At 45.9% G+C, this 27,695-nt stretch overlaps 1 protein-coding gene across 8 annotated transcripts in view; it reads left to right on the top strand.

Moving 5' to 3' along the window:
- NSD1 (nuclear receptor binding SET domain protein 1) overlaps positions 1-27,695 on the top strand; it is a 114,935-nt gene that overhangs the window by 52,363 nt on the left and 34,877 nt on the right. For all 8 annotated transcript variants that reach the window (XM_055128470.1, XM_055128465.1, XM_055128466.1 and 5 more), the window contains 6 exons: positions 1,931-2,103; positions 4,436-7,010; positions 19,619-19,743; positions 20,705-20,975; positions 22,092-22,201; positions 25,920-25,995. In XM_055128470.1, coding sequence (XP_054984445.1) covers positions 1,931-2,103; positions 4,436-7,010; positions 19,619-19,743; positions 20,705-20,975; positions 22,092-22,201; positions 25,920-25,995 — 3,330 coding nt within the window. The remainder of the gene's footprint in view (positions 1-1,930; positions 2,104-4,435; positions 7,011-19,618; positions 19,744-20,704; positions 20,976-22,091; positions 22,202-25,919; positions 25,996-27,695) is intronic.

Genomic DNA, 27,695 nt, shown 5'->3' with positions numbered 1-27,695 from the left:
TTGTCTTGATTTTGGGGCCATACCCAGCTGTGCTTCAGGGACCTTATTTGTTGTCTGGGATCAAATGTAGGTTAGCTACTTGCAGTGAAGCACCCTGTCCTCTGTACTATCTCTCTGGCCCCCAAATCTGGATGTGATCTTTTTTTCTTAATGTAATTATATGTAAGATAATGAATGTTACTTTTTTGACAAAGAGATAAACGTCACTTTTTTTTTTTTTCCGGACAGGGGTTTTGTGGGAGAGAGTTGGGCCACATTCAGCAGCGCTTAAGACTTCTGACTGCTCAGGGATTACTTCCTGGAGCTCTGGGGGGACTGTATGGGATGCACAGGCACCTCATTCCCTCTCATTCCCTTTTATTCTCTCTCCTCTCCTCTCCTCTCCACTCCCCTTCCCTCCCCTTCCCTAACTAGCTGTATTTCAGGGGTTGCTCCTGTTTGGTGCTCAGGGTTTCTCCTCGAAGTGCTTAAGATACCATCTGGATTGACCCTGGGCTTCTTCTCTGCAGCATGTTTTTTAGGCTGTTGCACTCTCTGAGGTCCTGATTATTTGTATAACATTTTTTCCCTGGTATGAAAAATAGTGTATGGAAGGTATGTGTACTAGATAAATTTGATTATAATCTCTTCTGAGATATGTATTGTCTTTATATTTCATATATTTGATATTTCTAAAAAATAAAGAGTCTGGCAAGCTCCCTGTGGCGTATTTGATATGCCAAATACCGTAACAAATAACAGGTCTCATTCCCCTGACTTTGAAAAGAGCCTCCAATCGTTGGGAAAAACAAGTAAGGAGAGGCTGCTAAAATCTCAGGGCTGGGACGAATGGAGATGTTACTGGCGCCTGCTTGAGTAAATTGATGAACAGTTTGACAGTGATACAGTGATTGAAAAAAAGTGGACTTTGCTAAAGCAAAAATTTGAATAACTGAATTTTGTTTTTATTATGTTTAGATTTCTTTTTTTCCCCTCCTTGTTTTTAAATATCACGTTCTGCTTTATCTGTGAAGTTAGTGTTTTACCCTAAATTTGCTCTCTTTGGAGTCCTTGAACTTCAGAAGGGGAATCATGTTACTTATTTTATTTTTTGTGGGTGGGGGCATGCTAATAAGGACCCAGCCTGTCTGTGGAGTCCTGGGCACTGAGTGTCAGCACGTCAGAGAGCTGGGTGAGGGTGCTCTGCAGCGCTCTCAAGATCTCACCCCTCTCTCCCGAAGGTTTTGGGCCACACCTGGCAGTGCCCAGGGCTTTATTAGCTGATACAAGCTAGTTGACAGCTGTTTGTTCTATGAAGAACTAAATCAACCTCTTAGCTCGGTTATGTTGGTTTTGATTTGCTTTGTTTTTGGGGGCCACAGCTGCCTGTGTTCAGGGCTTACCACTCATCTATCCTCAGGGATTGAACTCAGGTAGGTATCATGCAAGGCGAGTGCCCTGCCTGCTGTACTATTTCTCTGGTTCATTGGTTTGGAATTATGGCACATCACCAGACCAAACCAATGTATCACTTCATAAACCCTGAAGTGTATTCTTGCCATATGGAATATTTCAAATTTCCTTGTATCTGGTCTACTTCAGAATTTGTAGGTTTTTTTTTTTTTTCTTTTTTCTTTTTTCTTTTTGGGTCATACCCGGCGATGCACAGGGGTCACTCCTGGCTCATGCACTCAGGAATCACCCCTGGCGGTGCTCAGGGGACCATATGGGATGCTGGGATTCGAACTCGGGTCGGCCGCGTGCAAGGCAAACGCCCTACCCGCTGTGCTATCACTCCAGCCCCAGAATTTGTAGGTTTTTAATCACTCATTGATAACTCCCCCCACTCCCTCTGTAAACCTTTCTTTGCAGCTGTGGTATGATGCTCGTTTGAGGAGTAGCTGTCCTTCTCAAGTAATGACACTTATATTTGCTTCTCATCTTCATCTAGTTTCTAACCAGAGGCCCTATCGGCAATACTACGTCGAGGCTTTTGGAGACCCTTCGGAGAGGGCCTGGGTGGCTGGGAAAGCAATCGTCATGTTTGAAGGCCGACATCAATTTGAAGAGCTTCCTGTCCTTAGAAGAAGAGGGAAGCAGAAAGAAAAAGGCTACAGGCATAAGGTAAGAAAAAAAGCCTTTCTGAAGACTAGAGGAATACAGGTTGTTTCTTTCTTAGTGGGGTATAGGTGAGTGGTGGGTATGTCATATGTGTGAGAAGATAGATAGAAAGCCTTTTGTTGTTTACGGGCCAGTGGTGGTCAGGGCCTACTCCTGGCGCTTGCTGAGGAGTGATCCTTGTCTCTTCTCAGAGGATTCGGTGCTGGGGATCCATCTGGGGTCAGCTACATGCGAGTCTAGTGCCTTTCCCTCTATTGAATTTCTCTAGAGGCTCCCAAATACTGCTTTTTGAAATGAGAAAGATGGGGAATGGAGAAGTTTTGCATGCCAGAGATGCAGGTTCAATCCTTGGTGGCGCACTATTGCTTGAGCAATCTCTAAGCACTGGGCCAGGAGTAATATCATCTGAGCACCACCAGCCGTGATCAGAGTATTAAATGGAAATGGTTTTGCTTTAGTTGTCTTGGTTTGTGTGTGTGGTCATTGATGCCTAAGGGTGATGCATTCAGACTGGTTGTATTTTGTGAGGGGAGAGTGACTCAGAAGCAGTGCTCAGGAGGCTGGGCGGTTCAGTGTACTGTTCTGTGCAAGAGCTTGAGAATGTTGTGGGGGCCGGGATACCCAAGTCACACCACGGTCCTCAGGCCCTCACAGCTGCACTTGGTGATACTTGGGAGGAAAACCTTTTTGCTATCTATTGTTGGGGTGGAGGGTTTTGTATACACCCAGCGGTGCTCAAGATTGTCTCCTGGCTCAGGTGTCATTCCTGGAGGTGTTCAGCATCATTACGCGGTTAGGGATTAGAACTCGGTTTGGTCCTAGTGCTTTCCTCCTTACACTATTTCTCTGGTGCCGCTAGGCCATATTTTCGTATAGTTTGAATACTCTTCACTTGAACAGAGCTGGGTAACACTGAAGCAGTGTTTGGATTTTTTTGCCGTTTCTTCATAACCTGCTCCAGAAGAGGGATTGGGCACCCAGGACTGTTGGTGGTACTGGGGGCTATGGTGGGTGCCTCACTCCTGTCATTAGGTTCACTGTGCTGCCGAGCTGCTTCCCTGGCCTGCCGCTGTCGTCTCACTTTCCTATGTACAAGTGCTCCTGCACTAGGCATGTGAGGACTGTAAATGAAAGTTTCTCCAGAATGCCCATCGCTGCTGCCTTGGGGTGGCAGAGGGTGACTGACTGCTTTAGCCATTTAGACTAAAGCCAACCCCTTGTTTTGAGGACTGACCAGAGCATTCAGGTTCTGGAAGATTGATTTCTTCTGCTCACAGCATGGGAACCGTGTGCCTGTGTGTGTGTGCAGTGTAAACCAGGTGATCGGTTTTTGCTTTAGATGGATGTGGAGGCTGTCTGCTTCTTGACATGAATTTTTCATACTCAATAGAACTTCCTTTTTATGAGTATTAAAATACTTCTGAAGATGTATTTAGAAATCTGACATCTAGTATATATTGCTCTACTGCATGAAACCAAGGAAGGAAATAAGAGTTGAAAGGGTTGGAGACATTTTACTGAGCTGCAGGGTTCTAATGCTTAGAGGAACCCAGAAAGGAGTACGTTGTGTAAGGGGCCCTGCCTCATGTGTCTGACTCTCTTCGATAGGGGATTCAGCCCTGAGAGTGGTGGATTATAGTCTAGAGTATGAGTGACTTGTGTGGAAGCATCTTGATTAATCAGGGACTTAGTGAACTAGAGGTTCAGATTTAGTCAGAGGCATAGACGGTCCCAGCTTTTCCACACACATCTTTAGCCATGCTTGCTTTTCAAGGTAACGGAATAAGTTATTGGCCTTCCTATGCCAGGAAGGAGTCTGTCTTAGATATGGAGGGGTAAGTTGGGAGTCTGTTCTATATTTGTTCATTTATCAGTTTGTTTACTTACCTCTTTTTCTGTGATTCCTTTATTTCCTCCCAAGCAGCACTCAGAAGGTCCATGGGCCCTGATAGTTCCCATCCAACACAAGGACCGAGGATGCCTTGTCCCCTGGGCCCATTGGTACTCAGAATGGCCTGACCCTGTGGTGCCTGGGAGCAGATGTGGGATAAGGACGTACTAGATGCACCTAACCGTTGAACTGCCTCCCAGGCCTGAGTCTTTCTCTCTCGCTCGCTCTCAATTCAATAAGGAGATGTTGTTGACACTTGGCAGTATTGTGTTGGGGTATGCCCTTGAGTTTATGCCCTGGGTGAGCTGTGGGGGCAAAGTCCCTGAGAGGTGGAGTGCTAGAGGCTTGGGAAAGCGTCCCATTTTAGAGGCATGCACTGATCAGCTTCTGTGCCCCAGCTGTTTTATTTGATAACTGATGATATTTTTCTCCTTTAAATTCAAGGTTCCTCAGAAAATTCTGAGTAAATGGGAAGCTAGTGTTGGTCTTGCTGAGCAGTATGATGTTCCCAAAGGGTCGAAGAACCGAAAATGTGTCACCAGCGCGATCAAGTTGGACAGTGAGGAGGACATGCCATTTGAGGACTGTGCGAACGATCCTGAATCCGAACATGATCTGTTGCTTAATGGCTGCTTGAAATCTCTGGCTTTTGACTCTGAACATTCGGCAGACGAGAAGGAAAAGCCTTGTGCCAAGTCGAGAGTCCGGAAGAGCTCGGAGCCTCCCAAGAGGATCAGCGTGAAGAAGGACCCCGTGCAGTTCGACGCACACAAGGACGAACGCAGGGGCAAGATTCCCGACAAGCTTAGCCTCAGCTTCCTTCCTGGGGACGTGTCTGAGAAGCAGGCCTCGAGTGAACTGTCCCGGATAGCAAGCAGCCTGGCCGGGGCCGCCCCTTCCCCAGGAGGCTTTCTCTTTTCTTCGTGTGGCAAAACCCCCATCAAGAAAGATTTCGAGACTGCCACCTGTGACTCCTTATTGGGCTTGCCCGAGGGTGCCTTGGGGCCAAAACGGCCCGGGGAGAAGCAGCAGCCGCTGCAGCGTGGCCTTGTGTGCAGTTCCAAAGTGCAGCTCTGCTACATTGGCGCCGGGGACGAAGAGAAGCGCAGCGACTCCATCAGTGTCTGCACCACATCCGACGACGGAAGCAGCGACCTGGACCCCATCGACCCCAGCTCCGAGTCGGACCCCGGGGTCCTGGAGATCACAGACGCTTTCGACCGCACGGAGAACTTGCTCTCCATGCAGAAGAATGACAAGGTGAAGTATTCCAGGTTTCCTGCCACAAACACTAAGGCAAAAGCCAAGCCGAAGCCCCTCATTTCGAACTCACACACAGACCACTTAACAGACTGTCCTAAGCCGGCAGAGCCTGGAACCGAGACAGCTCAGGTTAACCTCACCAACCTTCCGTTGTGCACTATTGTCCAGAAACCCCAAACAGATCCTCGAAATGATAGTCTCCTGCCCAAATTCAGCACACCCCCTGACCTGTCCAGTGAGAACACCCTCCTCAAGAGTGGGCCCACAAATCAAGCTTTGGTCCTTCCGAAAAGCAAACAGTCCAAGATCCGGAGTATTAAGTGCAAACATAAAGAAAGCCCTGGCATGGCCGACGCGCCCGCTGCGCACGAGGACTGTGGTTTGAAGTACTGCTCTCCTGATGCCAAAGGCCCGCCTTTGGCCAGCATTTCCAAAAGTGGGAAGGTGGACGGGCTGAAACTACTGAGCAACATGCACGAGAAAACCAGGGATTCCAGTGACATCGAGACGGCCGTGGTGAAGCACGTGCTGTCCGAGTTGAAGGAGCTCTCCTACCGGTCTCTCAGCGAGGATGGCGGCGACTCGGCCGCTGCCAGGCCGTCCAAACCGCTGCTGTTTTCTTCCGCGGGCCAGAACCATATCCCCATCGAGCCAGACTACAAGTTCAGCACCTTGCTCATGATGCTGAAGGACATGCACGATAGTAAGACTAAGGAGCAGCGACTAATGACGGCTCAAAACTTGGTCTCCTACCGGAGCCCGGGAATGGGGGACTGCTCCACCAGTAGCCCCCTGGGGGCATCTAAGGTTCTGGTTTCTGGAGGCTCCGCACAGAATTCAGAAAAGAAAGCAGACAGCCCTCAGGACCGGGCCCGGCCCAGCCCCGGCCCCGGCCCTGACTCCTCACTGACCAGGGAGCCGCCGGCCCCCCTCCCTGCCTCCACCACTGACAGAAGAGACCTCCCTGCTCCCGGTAAAAATCAGCCGAACTGTGTTCCTAGGCGCAACTGTGGGCGCGTGAAGCTGGCCTCCAAACTGCGAGATGGTTTTGCCCCCCAGGTGGGGAAAAACACTGCAAACCGTAAAGCCTTAAAGACAGAACGCAAGAGAAAACCGAACCACCTTTCCGCTGGGACTCTGGGGGCTGTACTGCAGGGAGACGGGGAGAGTGGGGGGGCTCCTGGGGATGGCTCCTCGCAGGGCAGGGCGGGAGCCCCCATTGAAGGAGACCCCCTCCCTTTGGTGGGCCCGCTTCCCAGCGAAGATGCTCCCTGCTTTCCCGATGTTCATCTTGATAGCCAGGACACACTGTCGGGCCCCAAGACAAGCTCCCAGAAGGACCCCTCTTTTGACAACAAAAATGGTCCGGAGCTTGACTCTGAACTGAACAGCGAGAACGAGGAGCCCAGTAGCATCAATCCGGCTGTGCCGAAAAAGCGGTGGCAGAGGGTCAACCAAAGGCGCACCAAGCCTCGGAAGCGCACCAACAGATTCAGGGAGAAAGAGAACTCGGAGGGCACCTTTGGGGTCACGCTTCCTGCTGACCCCATGAAGAAGGAGGGTGAGTCTTTGGAACCGACACCTTCCCCTCCTCCTGCTGTGACTGTCCCAGAGGAGGCCCTGGCCGAGCCCAGCCCTGCTGGCCACCAGGATGTCGTTGGGCCGAGCTTGAACGTGTGTGATAAGTCCAGGACCTGTGGGGAGGAGCCGGAGAAGGAGCCAGAGCCAGCAATTCCCAGTCTCACTCCGGAACCAGGTAAGAAGGCCTGACTGAGGCCGTGCTGGCCTCTTGGTGCCGGGCTCTTCATGCAGGGCCGTGGAGACATGGTCAGCCTGAAGAAAGGCTCTCTGTGAAAAGATCTGAATCTCCAGGAGCCAGCTTTCCTCACTTGGCAGAAATTGTTTCCACCAGAAGCTCTTGTTTTTCTTGTTTGTTCATTGTTTGGGGTTTTGGGCCACACCAGCACTTGGTCAGGGGCTACCTTCTCCTAGCACAGTTCACTGTTTGCAGCCATGTGCGCGGCAAGCACCCTCCCCGCTGTGCTGTATGTAGCTCCACCCCTCTCTTGTTTGCCTTAGGTTTTTATCAAGTCCGAAAGACTTCTCTCTGTCCCCGTTTTTTCTTTTCATTAATGTATGAGTTGGAGAACTTAGTCTGGGGTGTGCGAGGCCCTGCACTTGATTCATAAGTCCAGGTCGAGCTACTGTAGGGTCGCCTGGCTTTGGATCACAAAGGATGGTCCTCTTGGCAGGAAGCGGAAAGAGGCAGTGCTTTCTGCTGTCGAGGAAATGAAAGTGCCCTGCAAGTGCCCTGCTTGTACCTGCTGTCTCTAAAAATAGCTCGTTACCCAAGCTACAGCCAGGTCTTTAACTTGCTTTGTTTTGTTTTTGTGCTTCACCTTGACTAATAAACACAACTTGAAAGCACAATTTGAAGCACACTTCGTGACATCTATGGGTGTGCATTTCCAAGTCTTTCCTTGATTTGGAAATCAAGACTACTCTTGATTTCTAGCTTTGTTCCAGGGTGATTGGAAAAGATACATTTTGACTTGAATCTTGCTGTGTTCAGACTTGTTTTGTGACCTTTTGTGAGTCTTCTGCCAGTGCATATGCAGGGTCTGCTCTGTTGTGTGTGTTCAAACGCTATCTGCACACTCCATTGATCTCTCCTCATGTTCACTGCAGATCTAGGACAGTTGACTGCCTTCCCCCACTCAGTTCTCAGTGGTTCGCTTCTTCTGTGTTTGGATTGCTATCATATAAAATAAGTTTACAGTTTATTTCCTGGTGCATTGATGTTTTTAATTCTCTTGTCTTCTTTGCTTATCTTGACAGTTTCTATTCAAGTGGTTTTGGGCTTTTTTTTTTTTTTAACCCAAATTGTCTGTATTTATATTTTATTTTGATTAAAAAGGTGGTATTGATCTTAAGCATGCTGCCCCTTTCCCTTTTTCGGCCATACCCTGTGGTGCTCAGGGGTTACTGCTGGCTCTGCACTCGCCTGGCGGTACTTACGGGGCCATATGGGATGCCAGGGATGGAACCCAGGACAGTTATGAGGAAGGTGGAAGGCAAAGTCCTCCCCCACTGTATTGTGTCTTTGGCCTAAGGAGGGGAGTGTTTTGGGGCCACGTCTGACTATCCTCAGTGTATAATGTATATTCTTGGTTCTCTGTTCAGGATTCACTCAAGGCAGTGCCAGAATTGAACTGGGTTCAGCCTTAGCACTTGTACTCCCCTGCCCTGCTGTATACACATGGGTACACGCACACTTACAATGCAGTCTTGGTTGTAATATTCTGGTTGGTGACAACATAAGATAACAGTGTAACTTCAATTGTTCATTAAAAATTAGACAACACTTTTGCTTCAAGCATTTTGTTACCAGTGTTATTTTGGGACTAGATAATTTTTGTTCACTCTTTCTAGTTACATTTGTTTATGTTCATGTTTAATTGTATTCTTAATTAAACATCATTGTATAGTAAACAGCCTATTATATCTTCTTACTTGAGTCAGTAACTTGTACATATCCTATAGATGTCAGTGTTATCTTTGAATGTTATTTTTGTTTCTACTTGTAGGATTCATTTAGCCTAATACATAGTATTTTAGTTTGTAATGCTTAGGAGCTCATTTTTACCTCTCAAATTGTCTTCTCAAAAGACAACTTTGCTGAATATAAGATTCCTTCTTTTTGTTGTTTTGGGGACATGCCTGGAGGGTGCTTGGGGGATTACTCCTGGCTTTGCACTCAGGAATTACTCTTGGTGGTGGTGGTGGTGGTAGGAGGGGGGATGGGCCCTGTGGGATGCTGGGGATGGAATCAGCACAAGTGCCTTACCCCACTGTCCCTTGGGCACTGAATATAATATTCTTGATTGACAGTTTTTAAATTTCAGCCCTCTGCATGTATGGTGCCATTCCTTTCTGCTCTACTGGATTTCTAAAAGTTAGTCCCTCCTTAAGCTGATACGGATTCCCGCATCCCTGACCAAGTTACTTCTCTCACTGCCTTCCACAGGCCCACTTAGACATTCTTTGATGATTTATTTATACCGGGACTTGATACAGTCTTCTTGGGTTCATCCTGGTTGGAGCTCTTGGGCGTCTCGATGTGGATGTCTATATTAGGTTTAGGGGAATTTTGGGTCATCATTTATTCACATAAACTCTGTGTGCATCCCCCTCCCCCACCCCATTGTAATTTCCATAAAGTGCTTATTGCTTGATGTGATAGTATCTCCAGAGTCCCTTTCCTTTTCTCTTTCATTTTTTTCCCTCCTGACTTTATTTCAGATACTTTGAACTTGTGTATTCTAACTTTATATTCTAGCTTTATATTCTCTGCTCTTGCCCTCTAGTGGTCTGCCATTCAATTGTATGTTGTTGTTGTTGTTGTTGTTTTTTTTCTTTTCGAGTCACACTCAGCAATACACAGGGGTTGCTCTTGGCTCTGCACTCAGGAATTACTCCTGGCGGTGCTGGGGACCATATGGGATGCTGGGAATCGAACTCGGGTCGGCCTCGTGCAAGGCAAACGCCCTACCTGCTGTGCTATCGCTTCAGCCCTCAATTGTATGTTTTAACTCTAGAATTCTTTACAGTATGTATATTTTAAAGAATATATATAAAAAGATGACCCAAAACGAAAAACCATGTATTTTAAGAATAAAAAGTTTCTATTTCTTTGTTAATACTATTTTTTTTTTTTGGTGGGAAGGGTCCACATGGCAAACCTCAGGGGTTACTGCTGGCTGTGCACTCAGGAATTGCTTCTGGTGGGGCTCAGGGTACCCTGTGGGATGCAACGGATCCCACAAAAATCAAGTGTCTTACTGCTGTCCTCCCTCTGGGCCCTCTTTGTTGATATTGTTGTTTATTTATATTCACTGTATCATTGTCATCCCGTTGCTCATGGATTTGCTCGAATGGGCACCAGTAACATCTCCATTGTGAGACTTGTTGCTGTTTTTGGCATGTCGAATATGCCACGGGGAGCTTGCGGGCTCTCCAAGAGGGACGCCGCATGCTGTCGTTCCAGTCCTTATTTATATTGTTTTTATTTTTTTCCCTTTGTTTTCTTTGTTCTCACATCTTACTGAGCTGCTCAAAATAATCATTTTCAGTGATTTTCAATGAGTTTTAGGGATGTATTTTGACCTTTTGGAATGTTTGTCTCTTTTATGCTTTTGGGTAAACCACATCTCTCCGTCTTTGTGAAGTGGTTTCATAAATGGGGTGGGGTGGGAATCTTTACATCAATTCAACTAGAGATTCTTAACACCTGAAACCTTTTGTGTAGACTGGATAGCTCTTTGCCCGTGTGTAATTAATTTCCTAGAAGGGTTAGTTGATTTCCACACCTGCCCCCTCCCTCTTAACATTTGGCTCCCTCTGGTGTCTTTCTGCAGTATTGCAGGCTCACTCGTGCTATTGCAACACACCTTTCTCTGGTTCTTGGTGGCCCCTGACTACTCAAAGTATGCCAGCTCCCCATCTGCTGCATCCAGCTGGCAAGAGTACCAGTTCCTTGGGCAGGTCTCCAAAGGTCCTGATGGCCAAATGCTCACTCCGTGCCTTTCCCTGCTAGTCTAGAGAAAAGGCCCCGAACTCGTGGCTCCCACCAAGTTCTCACTGAGTGTGCTGGCTCCTTTCTGCCTTCTCACCGGCCTGTCATTCTGCAGCTTTATGTCCTCTGTTCTCAGTGTCACCTAGGCATCCAAATGATGTGCGTCCTCTTGGTGGTTAGACAGATGCTGGTCCTTAGGGTAACCCCACTAATCTCTTGAGTGGAAGAAATGCAGCACACCGTTCCTTTCCCCCTAAATCGTTAAACTCTCTGGGAATGGCAGTCTGGGGAAGCGACTGGACCCCGTCGTTTTGGTGGTACTATTGTTCTTAGCTTCACACTTGACTTTGGTAAGACAGCTTCTTAACTTTTTCTTTTTATATATATGCATATATATATATTTTATTTTCATAAAAGTAGTTCACAGTAGTTCATTACAGATAACATTCAAACACCAATCCCACCACCGAGCACCTTCCCACCACAATAAGGGGAAGTGTCTGAAGGTTGCTGTATTTCATTCTGGAGCCATTTAAGCCCAAATTTAAGAGAATACAAACAAGTATGTTAAAACCAAACAGATGTGTTCTACTTTTGATAAGTGAGACAGAGTGTGAGAGCTCCAGGAAATTCTGTGGCGCTCTCTTCTGGGAGCTTTAGTTTATAGTCTCTGGGTCTTGGCCGTTGATGAGATTACATGGCACCAGGGTGATTTTCTTTTTCTCTCTTTCTCTTTTTTCTTTTTGAGGCGGGTGTCTAGGCTGTGCCACACCTGACTGTGCTTAGGGCACCATCCTGGCTCTGTGCTCAGGGATCAATCCCGGTGGTACTCAGTGGACCATTAGGGTCCAGCCAGGGTTAGCTGCATGTACAGCCTTACCCTTTACGGCATCTCTCTGTCCCATTAACTGCTTTCTGGAGTACTCATAGCAGGCTTTGTTTTTATTTTGGGCCACATTCAGTGATGATCAGGGTTTTTACTCCTGGCTCTGTACTCAGGGATCACTCCTTGCAGGCTCGGGGGCCATACGTGCACTGGAGATTGGGTAGGCTGTGTACAAGGCGAATATCCTCCCTGCTGTACTACCACTCTGGCTCCTCATAGTCGCATTTTGATTCGTCTGTGTGATTCTCTGAAGGGAACTGTGGGTATGTCTATCCTGCCATCTTGCTGGCATTCATCATGATTCATTTCCTTATCTTAAAAATGGTTTTACAAAAAAAAAAAAAGAAAGCAGGTCTGGAGTGATAGTACTGCGGGTAGGGCATTTGCCTTGCACTCGGCTGACCCAGGTTTGATTCCCAGCATCCCATATGGTCCCCTAAGCACCGCCAGGAGTAATTCCTGAGTGCAGAGCTAGGAGTGACCTCTGAGCATAGCCAGGTGTGACCCAAAAAGCCAAAAAAAAAAAAAAGGTTTATTGTATGAACAGACTTTATTCTTTCATCATCTGGTGGACATTTGTGTTAAACAGAATGCTCTTCAGAACAAATGCTCTTACGAGGATTCTTTTGCAATGTTTCGTGCGACTGTCTCTCATTCTACAGTGTTTATTCATAAGAGTGGAATTGCTGGGTCAGTTGGTAATTCCATGCGTTGGTGTTCAGGGAGTACTTGAGAGAGGCTCTGTGCTGAAGTCGCTTCACTGTTTGGGGAAGGGGGGTGGGGAGAAAATGTGACGATGCCCAGGATTGAAGAACCCGGCCCTTGAATCTGGGCCTCCTGTATGGATAGTGTGCTTTCAGCCCCTTGAGCCATCTTTCCAACACCTCCACAAAGAGGTCTTAATTATCTTTGTGGCAATGAAATAATTTTGAAAGTAAAATAAGAAACTACAAGGTCTTCCAATTTGGTCCTTTTTCAAAGTAATATTGGCATTTCAATATTAAATTTAGTCTCATTTAATGTAGCTTGTCAGTGTCTGCCAGATAGGAGTTCATAGGAATTGTGTTGTATCTGAATATCTGTTGGCTAGTGTTGTTACGCTAACAATTAGTAAAAGAATAAAGATTCTCAAATTATTGGTAGAAATGACTTCCTGTTATGTTAGGCTTTTGTCTGTTCTGTGCTTTTCTTTTCCTTTTTTTTTTTTTTTCCTTTTTGGGTCACACCCAGCAATACTCAGGGGTTACGCCTGGCTTTGCACGCAGGAGTTACTCCTGGCGGTGCTGGGGGACCATGTGGGATGCTGGGGATCGAACCTGGATCAGCCGCGTGCAAGGCAGATATATGCCCTACCCCTGTGCTATTGCTCCGGCCCCTGTTTTGTGCTTTTCTGTGTGTACGTTTATCTCCCTCATGCTGCACCCCCCCCTCACACACACACAAACACACACACAGACACACACTCCTCCCTTTGCTTTGCCATTTCTGCTGATTTGGTGACGGGCCATACTTACGCTTGTGGTGGCTCCTGGTGGTGTTCGGGGATCATGCTTCCTGCATACAGAGCGTGCGCTCCTGCCTTTTGAGCTCTCTCCCATCCTCAGGGCTCCTTCCACATAAACATTTCTGCCAAGCCAGGAAGGTCTCTATCACATTTGGCTTTTTCTGGAGATTTTATATGATTAGAATTGAGAGAGAGAGAGAGAGAGAGAGAGAGAGAGAGAAGCATCAGGTTTTTATGGCTTATGTATCAATATTGTGTTACTCCTGTGGATGAATCCTGTTCAGTGTGTGAATCCAGCGCATATTTTGTTGTCCATTCATCAGTTGGTCCGCCCGGTAGTTTCGGCTGTCCTCCCACATTAGCAGTTGTGATGACTTGCCAGTCATCATACTTGCGGTGCTCCCGCATATGTTCTCTGAGGTTACATTTCCTACCATGGTGTGTGCTGGGGGTCATAGCCATGGTTGGCGGTGCAGCCGGAGATGGACTTGCTCGTAGCTCAGGAATCACATGCAGCAGAGCTGCTGGGGTTTCTCTGCGTGAAGCACCAGGGTTAGGACCCCTGACCCCTTCTTATGGAACAGGTTTGCCCTGGCTACTCGTGGGCCTGGCTGACTGGAGTGAGTGTGAGTGTAAAGCTATGGCTGCCTTTCTGGGAGCAGTGATGGCGGCAGTCTCCACTGTAGGTCTTGGCTGTATGGTAGGGACACATGGCTGTTTGCCTGCAGATGCGGTAGTGGCATGCTGGATGCCATGTACTGGGGCTTGTGGGATTTCTTTGTCCCACTGGCTTTCATCGCCTTTACTACTTCTCATCATTATCCAAAGGGTAATTTTCCTCTTTCATTCCCATACTCTGTTTACTGTCACTGGTAAATCACTTTCTTCAGGCCTCTGTCTGCCTGTTTATAAATTGCGTGGAATGGGTCAGTAATTTGGACACTTGGAGGAGGGGCCGTTTAGGGCCACACATGTGAGTGTCTGGGGATGCGGGGGGGGGGGGGGCCTTACTCCTGGCTCTGTGTTTAGGAATGACCCCGGGTTGCTTGTGGCATATTCAGGGCTGAGTCCAAGGCATGTAAGGCAAGCACCTTACCACCTCTACTCTCTCCAGCCCCTCGATGAATAATATGGGCTTTTTTCACTCAGAAGTGGATTGACTGGGTGAGCCATGGAGGTAGGTTCAGCGATGGCAGGCCTGGGGGTGAGGATGAGACCTGTGGCAGAAGGAGTTGTCTGAAACAGGCATTTGACGCGTTCAGTTGGAAGTCATTCCCCCGTAATCAAGCTATTTTATTTTACCGTGTGGTACCCGTTCATTCAATGTGAAAGTTGCCTAAACTTTTCTTAAAGGGCAAAATAGTAGTAATTTGAGATTTTGTGATGTGCAGTGTCTGACAGTCAATTCTGCCTTTGTGGCACAGAATCATAGACAGTCCATGGAGAAGTGGGCGTGGGTGTAGTCCAGTGGAAATGACGCACATCACAGTCACATTGGGATTTTACAGAACCTTCCTTAGTGTCAAGGGTGATTTGGTGTGATTTTTGTTGAGGAGAGATGCCTGTACTCAGACACCTGATTGGGGGTCAGGTACCAAGGGTCACATTGATTTCTAGGATTTTGGTTTGGTTGCTTGTTGCCTTGTTTAACTCAAGGAAATACAGAGCTGGGCCTGGAGGGTACTGAGACAGGTGGACATGAAGTCAGAGTACAGGACTGCAGCTTGGAGAGCAAAAGGAAGAAAATGGGGTCTATTGACCCCACCAGGCAGACGAGAGAGTGAGCTACCGTTCCTTTCTGGGTGGGGGCCCAGTTAGTGGGATCAGGAATGGGGTTTGAGGGAGGCGGTAGTGTTATTGCTATTGCAGAGGTTTGGTGAGAAGAATCCAGTGCATTTTTAGTTTTGATGTATATGTTTGGAACCGGGGCCTTGCCCTCTTTCAAGTCATAATGGAGTGACTTGACCGTGCATGGAAAGAGCAGTGTTCTCTTTGGAGCCCTATCACGTTATTTATAAAATGTGCGCCTGATTACTGCGTTTGCGGGGAGGTGAGGATAGTGCTGCAGGAATGGCTGAACAGCGCCTTGTGCAAAAGAACCTGCTGGTGCTGCTCATTACTTTGGTTCTGCTACCAAGAGCCGTGGATGTTTGTGAGTACTTTTCTTGATAGCGTCTTAAGTCATCACCTGCTGTCATCACTACAAATACACATACATGATCTCTTTCCTCCAAGAGATTTTTCAAGGGCTGGAGAGATAGCACAGCAGGTAAGGCACTTGCCTTGCATGCAGCCGACACAGGTTCGATTCCTGGTATCCCTTACGGTCCTCTGAGCATCTCCAGGAGTAGTAGTTCCTGGGGAAAGAGCCAGGGTAACCCTGAGCATTTCTAGGTGTGGTGGTCAGGGGGCCACTCCCAGTGACTCTCTGTCAATGGAATATTATCAGGAGTTAGAAGGTATGGAATGCACCGGGGAAATGGAGATGACCAGGGCCTGAGGATGCGGATCCTCTCTGGTCCTGCAGTGATGGGAGCCTTCAGGGCTGAACCCTCCGATCCTTGGCTCCTTCCTGGTGTGCCTGCCACTCTTGACTCATTGGAAAGTATTTTATGTATTTTGACTTTTGTGGTTTTAACTTCTTTCAAAATAACGTGCAAGGAAAAATTTTTGATGTGGGTCAGTGACCCGTTTATTGTCTAAGAAAATACCAGTTGACTGCTGGGTTTGGTCCCGCAAGGATTTTGGGAAATCTGTAAGGTTAGAACCTTACATCCAACATAATAGTTTCAGATTATTTTGGTGGTGGTGGTGCTGGGATGAAACCCTTGAGCCAAGCAAGTGCAAAGCCATGCTGGCCGCTGAAGGCCACTGATGTAGGACTTAGTATTCAGGCCAGTCTTAGGCTTATCGAAAAATTGGAGAAGGTATAACCCAAATTTTCTTTCTTTCTTTTTTTTTTTTTTTTTTTTGCTTTTGGGTCACACCTGGCAATGCACAGGGGTTACTCCTGGCTCTGCACTCAGGAATTACCCCTGGCAGTGATCAGGGAACCATATGGGATGCTGGGAATCGAACCCGGGTCGGCCACGTGCAAGGCAAACGCTCTACCCATTGTGCTATCACTCCAGCTCCGGTATAACCCATATTTTCCATATATTCCCTGAGAGTACCCCCATTTATTAGTATCCCAAACAGGGCGATGCATTTGTCACAGCCAGTGAGCCCTCCCCCATGGTCCTCAATTGACCTTGGGGTTTGTCTTTGGTTTTGTGAGTCTGTGGGTTTAGACATGTACATGATGACATGTAGCCATTAGAGCCTTTCACTGTCCCACGGGTCATCCTGTGTTCTGCCTGGCAACATGCTGGTTCTGCTTGCCAACTGTTCTGTCCTGTGATTGTGTCACTTTTTAGAATGTCATTTAGTTGGAATTACTACTTCAGGGACCTTTAATTTTGTCTTACTTGTTCCCGAGCATTTCCGTTTCCTCTGTGCCTTCCCATAGCTTTAATGTCGCAGTTCCTTTCCAAGTCTTGATAATATTCCATTGCCAGAATAGTCTATTGTTCACTTCTCTAATCGCCAGCCCATTCTTGGTTGCTTTTTTGTTTTAATTTAATTTTATTTATTTAGTTTTTCAAATTTTATTTTCCCCTTACACGTTTTGTAAACACTGGTTTACAAAGTTGTTCATGACTATTTGTTACAGACATTTAATATACCAACACAAATCCCACCACCATTCTACCTTCCCACCACCATTATCTCCAATTTTCCCAACTACCCTTAAGCCTGCCCCCATAGCAGGCCCACAGTAATTTATTTTATCATTGTAGCACTGTCATCCCGTTGCTCATCAGTTTGCTCAAGCAGGCACCAGTAACATCTCCATTGTGAGACTTATTACTGTTTTTGGCATATCGAATATGCCACAGGGAGCTTGCCAGGCTCTGCTGGGCTGGCGGGGTACTCTTGGTAGCTTGCCAGGCTCTCCGAGAGGGGCGGAGGAATCGAACCCAAGTCGGCCATATGCAAGGCAAACGCCCTACCCGCTGTGCTATTGCTCCTGCCCCAATTTATTTTATATTTTTTGTTAAAATTTTCTAAAAGAATGATCAAAAAATGTTTTCTCAGAAGAAAGTTAGTGAAGATTGTATATCTCACCGTGGACCTAGAGATTGCAAAATGTTACGGGTTAAACCTTCTGTGTTGATATTTTGAGATCAGATGCCTTCTACATTACATCCCATTCAATCTGGAGTGCTACTTAGGTTTATCAGTGTTGGAGAGTTTGAGGTGTTGTTCCAGTAAGTCCAAAATTTTAATTCTTTTTTTGGTCACACCTAGTGATGCACAGGGGTCATTCCTGGCTCTGCACTCAGGAATTACCCCTGACGGTGCTCAGGGGACCATATGAGATGCTGGGAATCAAACCCGGGTTGGCTGCGTGCAAGGCAAACGCCCTACCTGCTGTGCTATTGCTCCAGCCCCAAGTCCAAAATTTTAACGAGGTTATACAGCTGGAGTTAAATCTTTAACTGCCAGGAAAATGGGGGGAGGTAGCCCATTCCCGACTCCTTGAGAAGCTGGAGATTTCAGTCAGTCACAAAACCTGGATACCTGAGATTTTCAGCAGAGTTAGTTTCTGGATGAGGCTTGTTCTGAGTAGTGGAGTCCAGTGATTGTGAAGTGTGAAGGTTTTTGGTTGCTGGGGCTCTGTTTGGGCTGGAGCTGGGCTCACCCGCCTTATCTTCCGGGGTGCCCCAGACTGCTCAGACTTGAGCGGTTCCAAAAGAATCTCTGCATCTTGTTGATTTATTTATGAGTCTCTGGATCATGGCCAGTGAAAGATGATCCAGGGCATGACTCTCTTGGTTGCTTTTAATTTTGTCAGTTTCAAATAAAGCTGCTGTAAAAATGAATAAAGCTGTTGTAAAAGTCCATGTGCAGGGGCTGGATCGATAGTACAGTGGATAGGGTGGTTGTTTTGCACACAGCTGACCTCGGTTCCATCTCCAGCATTCCATATGGTCCCCCAAGCATTGCCAGGAGTAATTCCTAAGTGCAGAGCCAGGAGTAACCTCTGAGCATCACCCCTGACTATCGCTGGGTGTGACCCAAAAAGAAGAAAAAAAGTCCATGTGCAGGTTTGTAAATGACCATAAGTGTTCAACTCATATTAATATGAATTTGGTATTTTCCTCTGCTCGTCCAGAGTTAGAATAGTTAGTGAAAAGAAACCGTTTTCCATATCTATTCCTAACCCAGGGCCCCAGCTTGTTGTGCTGAGCCTTTGTGCACCTGCCCTGCAGAGAACCAGCATTGCCTGACTCAGCGGCATCAGCTTCTCGAGAAGGCCTCTGAGCCAGAGAGGCCGCTTCCTGCTTGAGTAGACTGTATGTTGCACCTTGTGGGCATTTATTTGATTTTGCTGCTCCTGGGATGAAAATGACTGACCTCAAATATTTTCAAGCAGGGACAGCATTGCCAACCAGGGAGATGGCTCAAAGCACTGGAGTCAGGGTTTGCCTGGGGGGGATCCCTGTGTTCATACCTGGCACCACAAGGTTTCCTGACCACCACTGGGAGTGACCCCCAAACTTCAAGTCTGGAGTAACCCTGAGCACTGTCAAGGGTGGCCCACAAACCAGAAAAGTTAATTTATATAAACAAAGGTCTGCTTGGGAACTTGCGGGCTTGGGGACTATGTGGCATGCCGGGGATCAAACCCCAGTTGACTGCATGGAAGGCAAATGCCCCACCTGCTGTACTATTCCTTTGACCCCTGTATGCCCAAATTCTTCGTTATTATTTTATGTCTTTGGAATACTATACATTGTTTTTGACATGTAATTATGTTTGATGATTTTATATATATATGTGTATATGTATTTCTTAGTCCCTGTCCACCTCCTTCCCCCATTTTGTTTTTGCTCTTATTTGTTTGGGGGCCACACCTGTTTGTAATCCAGGGATTGAACCTGGGCCTCTTGCATGCAAATCATGTTTACTGAAATCTAGCTCCTTGGTTGAATCTAAGTTTTATCATACATTTTAAATTTAGTCTTTATGGTTCTTTGTTTGTGTATGTGTTGTGTATATGTGTGCGTTTTGTATATGTATGTATAGATATGTGTATATATGTTATATAAATGTGTGTATGTGTGTATCTCATAGTATGTATACATTTTACTCATAGGAGAGGAAGAGATAGAACCCTTCTCCATCTTCTGCATAGGATGTGCTTTTCCATTTTTTTTTTTATTCTGTTATCTTAAGCCAGAGTCTTTTGCTATATATGACTTCGCATTTCTGTATCTTGCGATTATGACTATTGAATGAAAACTATGTCCTCTAAAATTTTGCTTAAAAATGTATTAACTTCTCGTCTTTCAGCTGTTCGGACAGAGAAGAAACGCCTTAGGAAGCCAAGCAAGTGGCTTCTGGAATATACAGAAGAATATGATCAGATCTTTGCTCCTAAGAAAAAACAAAAAAAGTTACAGGAACAGGTGCACAAGGTATGTTCCAGTATTATGAGGTCTCTCGGGCTTCCTTTCTGGACCCTTCTGTTCGGGCCTCCAGTTTTCATGTGATAGCAATTTCCTTCCTTAATTGGAATCTGTTTTTTTTTTTTTTTTAAATAAGGAATATTAGAAAATAGTGAAAACTCTTAAACTACTGAAAAGTAATGTTTAACTTTTTGTGTGTGCTTATCTTTTGTTTTTGGGCCATTCCTGATTCTTAGGTGTTCATCCTGGCTTTGCACTCAGGGGTCACTCCATGGGTTTGGGGGGCCAATATAGGGTGCCAGGAATCGAACCCTGGTTGCAAGGCAAGCTCCCTACCACACTACTGCTACCACCCCCTTTTTGTTTTTTTCTGTGTTGGGGGCCACTGCCAGAGGTACTGCGTCAACCAGACCTGGCAGTTGAGAGCTCGGGCCTGAGAAAGGGGAGCTGCTTGGTTCCTGAGATCCAGGGACCATCAAGGCCAGTCCAGCAGGCGTGGGGACCTCCAGGGCTACACCGTGCAGGGCTCAGGAGGGATTGAATGTAGTCCCCACATGTGCCAAGCATGGACCCCTTCCTGGACTCTTTAGTGATATAAATATTTATAATGATGGCTTTATTACCATCATTATTTTAGGCTCTGTGATTTCCAGTGCTGTTAGTAACAGGGTTTCCGGCACGCTGTGATCCAACACCACACCCTTTGCCTGTACCCGTTAAAAAGTATCACCATCTTCCCCCTTAGCGCCTGGGTCCCACCCTTCTGTTTTCTGTGTCTATGGTGATTATTCAGGTGCTTCGTGTCAATGGACTCATATAGTGTTTGTCCTTTTGAGTCTGGTGTATGCTGCTTAGTTTGATGTCCACTTAATGCACCTGTCAGAGTTCCCCTCGCTTCTGAGTGTAGTTCACTCTGGACCTCAGTGTGCAACAACTTCATCCTATGGCTTCTGTTTCTGCTTCCTCTTAGGTAAGTTCCCGCTGTGAAGAAGAAAACCTTATAGCCCGATGTCGCTCTAGTACTCAGAACAAGCAGGTGGATGAGAATGCTTTGATTTCAACCAAAGAAGAGCCTCCAGTTCTTGAAAGGGAGGCTCCATTTTTGGAAGGGCCGTTGGCTCAGTCCGAACTCGGAGGTGGACATGCTGAGCTGCCACAGCTGACCTTGTCTGTGCCTGTGGCTCCGGAAGTCTCGCCACGGCCTGCCCTTGAGTCTGAGGAATTGCTAGTTAAAACCCCAGGTAAGACGCAATGGGGTCGCAGTGTGTACAGGGGGATGTTGTAGTGGACGCAGACGTTACTGTGTATTCTTGGATAGTCGGGAGGGAACAGAGCAAACCCTACTTGTTTTTAAAGTCCTCCAGAATCCAAAGCACCCGTGTTGGCTAACTGGTTATAGTCACTAACAGGAGCGGGAGGCGCGTTGTCCAAGAGGTGGTTAAAACTGCTCTTCTTGCCAGGTTGTTGCTCCTCACCCCGACTAACAAGGCTTTGGCAGGGGCACGGTGCTGTATGATGCGTCAGAGCCTGGCTTTGCTATCCATATGTGCCCCGGGAAGTTCCCTACTCTGGGCTTGATTCTGCCCCTGTGAGGGAGAACGTAGTGATGCCACTCGCCCCATCCCTAGGGAGGCAGCTTGAGACACTCCCTTGAAGGTCCTTGCTTTGTGCTCATCAGGCTTTGTGTAGGCTCACCTAGTGAGAAACCCACAGCTCTAATTTTATATACGGCCCAGGAAAACTTGTTTATATTCCCAACAGTAGGCTTTTTCCTGTAGGAAATGAAGTCCCTGATTAGTCTTAATCAAGAAAGGCAGAATTCAAAAACTTTTAAAAGACTAGTAAAGGAAGTTAATGATTTCATTAATATGTGCGAACGTCTAGAGAGTTCTTAAGAATACTGCTGCAAAATCAGTGTGCTTTCATTTCAGGAAGAATAGAAATTGTAACCCTGGACAATTCAGCCCAGAGTCAAAGCCCACTGGATTTCATTTGTCATTTTATTTTTATTATTATTATTATTGTCATTTTATTCTTGTCATCAATTACTCTAATGGTGATTCTGCCTTTTGGATTTCTTCCTTGTTTTATCATATAGACATATATATCACATATAAGCATATATACATGTATGCTGATAAAAAATTCTCACCTTTGTGTCTGTTATGAGAACTGTCGTTCTCCCCCTCCCCCAAAAAAAGATTTAGAGTTAACAAGTGCTTACTGTGTTGCTCCCCAGAAGATGATGAGGAAAATGCCAAAAATAGGGTGATACATTCTTTGTGTGATCTATAGATGTTTTTAACTAGCCTGTGTCCATTTAAAAATCATCTAATAAAAAGATGCATGCATTCCAGGAAATTATGAAAGTAAACGTCAGAGAAAACCAACTAAGAAACTTCTTGAGTCCAATGATTTAGACCCTGGATTTATGCCCAAGAAAGGTGATCTTGGACTTTCTAAAAAGGTATGTTAATGCAGTCAGTTTTACAGAGTTAAACCCAGGAAATAAGGGTTACTCTAGGGGAGTGTGGGAGATGATGTGGTGTTGGGGATCAGAGCGTGTGAAACATATCATTAGCCCTTTGAACTATCTTTTTGATTGTTTTAATTTTATTTTTAATTTATTTTTTGTTTGGGGGCCACACCTGGCAATCCTCAGAGTTTACTCCTAGCTCTGCACTCAGGGATCACTCCTGGTGGGCTCAGGGAACCATATGGGATCCTGGGAATCAAGCTCGGGTCTGCTGTGTGCAAGGCAAGTGCCCCTTCCCCCACTGTACTGTCGCTCCCGCCCCTTCATTTTTTTATTTCTCCCTGCAAAGAGGGTCACGGATTGTGATGAAGGCACAAGTATTCGTGCTTTGGTTATTTATTTCTTTTTTATTTCTGTATGAAAACTCCCTAGGTTTTGTTTATATATTCTTCCATCTGCAGTTGGATTTGCATATAAATGTAAATTTTGGGAGGCTTGATGGGTGGGGCACACCCAGCATTACTCAGGGCATTTTCCTGACAGTGCTCAGAGACCATAATAGGTGTTGGGAATCAACCCAGCTTGTATACCTTCTTTTAAAAACTACCTCTATGTTGTTTAATTCTTTTATTCTCACCCTGTTTTAAGGCATGAAATTTTCAGGTATACATAAGCTCATTTCCTGCCCTGCTAACTTTCTCTACAGTTTATGCAGGCTTCAGTGACGGCATCCTATTTCCGACTTCAGGCCTCTCGTTAGCCCTAAGGCCAGGGCTGGGCTCCATGTTCTGCACTGATTTCTCCTGGGCTCAGCCACTCAGCCCTTAGCCACTTTGCAGTTTAGCTGGAAGAGGAAGCTGAGTAGGCTGGAGAAACTCACAGGCCCTGGATGTTTTTGTGCATCTGACTGCGTGGCACGTGCAGTTCAGTGGTGAATCTAGTGCATGGTGCATCAGGGAGGCTGTTAGACTATTGCTGGGGTGAGGTGACGGGATTCTAGCCCAGTAAGGATTGGGCTGGGGAGTAATTTCTCCACTCCCCCAGGTTCAGTAAGGTACACGGGACAACATAAGTACATGGTTCGAAGGAGTGACGTGAATTCTCAGTGGTTTCAAGACTAGGTTACGTAATGGCCCTGTTAATTTGCTTAACCTTGCTTCATGAAGTGTTTTATGGTCAGTGAGACTTGGCACATTTGTGTATTGATGTTTTTTTTCTAAGGGGATACAAAGTGTTTCATTATAAACACAATTGTTTTTTTGTTTTGTTTTGTTTTTGTTTGGTTTGATTTTGGTCTTTTTGAGCCACACCTCACAGAGTAGGGGGCTTCTCCCAGCTTAGTGCTCAGAGGATCAGATACAGGGCAAAGTACGTGCGCTATCCTGTTGTGTTATTGTATCTCTCTGGCCCTACACTTTCACATTCTAGATCTGTTTAATTGCATCCTTGAGATGCTCCTTGACCATGTCCCACTACCTGCCAAAGCATGTATTCTAGCCCTGTGAGTTATCTCTCCACCCCCGAGAACACATTTTTCTCTCTTCTTTTTTTTCTTTCTTTTCTTTTTCCTTTTCAAATTTTCACGCAAACTCATAGACAGAAAAATTCTATTCCTATGGGTTAAACATTTCCTCCCCTCTGCCCTTCCTTCCTCCTGGCTCTGCCCTCGGGAATTGACTCCTGGCAGTGCTGGGCGGCCATATGGACGCTGGGGATTGAATCCTGGTTGGCTGCTTGCAAGTCCAGTGCCCTACCCACTGTATTTTCACTCCGGTCCCAACCATTTATTTTAATATTTCACTTGTTTTTATTTTGGGCCCACACTTGTCAGTGTTTAGGGAACTGTGCCATACTGGGACTCAAACTTGGCCCTTTGGCATGCAAAGCCTGTTGAGCTATCCCTCCACCCACCAGCGGTCCCTCTGGCCCCTGAATGTTTCTTGGAGTGCGCAGAGACCTTTGCTAGCTTGGCTTCAGGAATTGAACCCAGGGCCCAGCGTGCAAATTACACTACTCCAGCCCACTGAGCTCTTCCTCTGTATTTCTGGATCGAGGCTCTGAATCTTCAGTGTTTTGAATTGAATGGATTTTTCTCCTCAGTATGCCTAATTGTTTTAGCACTGTTTATCCCTCTTCAATCTTTTCTTTACTTGGGGGCATTGGGCGTAATTAATAGTGGTCACTGGGTGAAGCTTAGTTTCTTCGATAGAGAGATGGACCTTTGATTTGTCACTGGAGCAGGAGCACATGGGATCATTCCTGCTTACCCCTGGCTCTGTCCTCAGGAATCGCTCTTGGTGGTGCTCAGGGGACCATCTGGGATGCCGGTATCTAACTCAGGTCCGTGTGTGCAAAGCAGACAGACGGCCCTCCCCACTGTGCTATTGCTTTGGCCCAGAACGTGACTCCTTTATGTTACTCCCATCATCCTGTAGCAGTTGGGTGCCTACTTACTCAAAAGTCTTTTTTTTTTTTTTTTTTTCTGGTTAATGAGTTTTGGGATTCCACCATATCTGTAGCTGGTCCGGCAGTGTGTGGGGGTGATAGGAGAGGTATGATCTGTTGGTTTAGTGGTTCTTTAAGGGTGCAAAGGCTTCCTGACTCGGCCATTTAGGAAGTGAGTTAATGGCATCATAGTCCCGGTGCTTAATGAAGTGCTGTGAGCTTCCTTTCCTGGCAGCACAGGCGGGTTTTTATTCATGTAATGTGTTTTGCTGGTGGTGGTGTTAACTTCTGTTTTAATTTTAGAAAAATGAGGGCCAGAGCGATAACACAGCGGGTAAGGAGCTTGCCTTGCACGCGACTGACCCGAGTTCGATTCCCTGCATCCCATATGATCCCTTAGCACTGCTGGGAGTAATTCCTGAGTACAGAGCCAGGAGTAAATTTTATACTTCGTGCCTCTTGGTGCTCAGTTCCTTTCCCAGGGTGGTCTGACCTGGTAGCCACCAGGGCCATAGCAGGTAGTGCTGGTGTGTGGGTTATAGATAAAGTGCTGGGGCTTGCACCCAGGGCCTCACATGTGCATGGCATGAACTCTCCTCCCCTCTAAGGCCCTCCCCGCCATATCATTTCTGACTAGGATTGGAGTGAAGTGTCTGTTCCACAGCTTTTCCTATAAATATTAATAAACTATTATTTATTACTATAAATAAAAAATACAGTTTAAGAAGGTCTCTGTTAAATACAGAATGTGGAATAGAAGTGAGCAGGTGGGTCCCTGGATGGACACTCTTTGTCCTTTCTCTTCATTTTCTCCCTCTTTAATGCAAACAGAATTTTGTGTCCTGGTTTTTGTTTTTTATTTAAATGCAATATGTGTCGTCTTAAGTCTTTTGAAGCTTCTGTTTGCTTTTATTGTTTTTACTGTGCACCTGGCTGTGCTTTGGGTCTCTTCCTGATGTAGTGCTTGAGGATTGCTCCCACCCTTGTCTGGAATGAAGCCTAGGGCCTCAGAGTTGCAGGGCAGTTCTACCACCGAGCCAATCTCTAGATTTGGAACAATGTGTAAATCTATCACTTTCCCTTTAATTTCCACTTGGTCCTTTATCCTTTACTATTATCACAGGTTTTTTTTTGTTTGTTTGTTTGTTTTTTTGTGATCCCAAATAGCCTGTCTTCAGTATCTGACACTTAGCAATTTAATTTAAATATTTAATAAAACATTTATTTTCTCTTCTATAAACTGTAATGTTTTATTTCCTTCCAGTGTTATGAAAGTGGCCGCTTGGAGAATAACATAACTGAATCACGCGCTGCCTCTCATTCTAAAGAGTTTGGTGTAGGTAAGTACTTAAGATATATATATATATATATTTTTTTTTAAAATGAAAAACGTTCGTGTGCTTCACCTGATCAGGTGTGTAAAACAGACCACACCTGAAATGTACATGGCCCAAATAGCATTTGTAATGCTGCACATGACGGTATCAGATAATTAAATGTAATTTACAATAACAAGTGTTAGTCATCAGGGGCCAGAACAATAGTATAGCGAGCGGGTAATATTGTTTCATATGCTTCTGTAACAATAGTATAGCGAGCATATTGTTTCATATGCTTCTGACCCTGGGCATCAGGCTCCCCTAGGCCCACCAGGAGTGATCCCTGAGTGCAGAGCCAGGAGCAAGCACAGAGCCTGGCCAGGTGTTTCCTCCCTTCTTCCCCTCCTCTCCCAAAAAGGAAAAGAATGGGTAGTAATATTAGAAGGCAAAAACTGCTCCTTTCCCTAATTCTCTAACTACCCAGACGCCATCTGAAGCATTGCAGTGAATATTTTTATGCCATTCCTTTCACAGATTGCCAAAGTTAATTTATGGCTGGATTTTAGACATCCAGGTTCCCAGGTTCCCTCCCCTTACAGCCTGCTTTCTTGACAGGCGCCTTTTTCAGTTTAGTTGTTAGTTCAGGATTCATTATTTCAGCGTTGTTTACTGAATGTTTAACTATCATATCTCTCTTTAAAAAAATTAGTCATCATGATTTACAGTAATGTTAATGGTAGGGTTTCATGTATGCAACATTGCAACACAACCATCCCTCCTCACCAGACTGTCTGCTTCCTTTCACTGTCGTTCCAGAAACAGGAACCCCTGCTCAACTCCCCCTCCCCAGCCCTCCTCCATTTTTCCGACATCTCTCTCATGGTAGGCTCCATTCTGTGGACTAGCTCGTACTCTGTTGCTTTTGGTGCTTGAAGCCCTTGCTAAGCTTTATTTCGTGTGTGACAGAGATCATTCTATATCTGTCCTCATTCTGGTTGACCTCACTTAGCCTGATACTGTAGTTCCAGCCACACAGGGGCAAATTCCATGACTTCGTCTTCTCATAGCTGAGTAGTATTTCACTGTACGACGTATATATATATCCCATTTTTTTTTTCTTTTTGGCTCACACCTGGCAATGCACAGGGGTTACTCCTGGCTCTGCACTCAGGAATTACTCCTGGCAGTGCTCAGGGGACCATATGGGATGCTGGGGATTGAACCCGGGTCGGCCGTCGCTCCAGCCCCTATCCCAAAATTTTTTTTATCCAGTCATTTGTTCTTAGACTCTTGGATTGTTTCCTAATTTGGGCTGGAAAAAAGTCAATATTTCCACCAGCAATAGATGGTTTCTTTTCCACTATATTCACTCCAACATTAGTTGTTTTTATTCTTTCTGATGTGTGAAAAGTTTGACATCGTTCACTGGTCAGATTCACTGGTGTGAGATATCTCAATGTTGTTTCAACTCGCATTTCCCTGGTGGTCAGTGATGCAGAACATTTTTTCATATCCCTACTGACCATCAGTGTATGTGACCTTGGATGATGGTCCTGTTCATCACATCTCCGCATTTTTTGATAGGGTTGATTTTTGTTGTTGTCGTTAAGTTTTGGCCGTGCTTTTTGTATCTTGGATTTTTTTTTAATTTATTCTTTTATTGAATCACCATGTGGAAAGTTACAAAGCTTTCAGGTTTAAGTCTCAATTATACAATGCTC

Source organism: Sorex araneus, chromosome 2 (genome assembly GCF_027595985.1).
Source record: "Sorex araneus isolate mSorAra2 chromosome 2, mSorAra2.pri, whole genome shotgun sequence".
Classification (NCBI taxonomy): Eukaryota; Metazoa; Chordata; class Mammalia; order Eulipotyphla; family Soricidae; genus Sorex; species Sorex araneus.
Note: the sequence above shows the minus strand (reverse complement) of the source record. Positions and strands in the feature narration are given on the sequence as shown.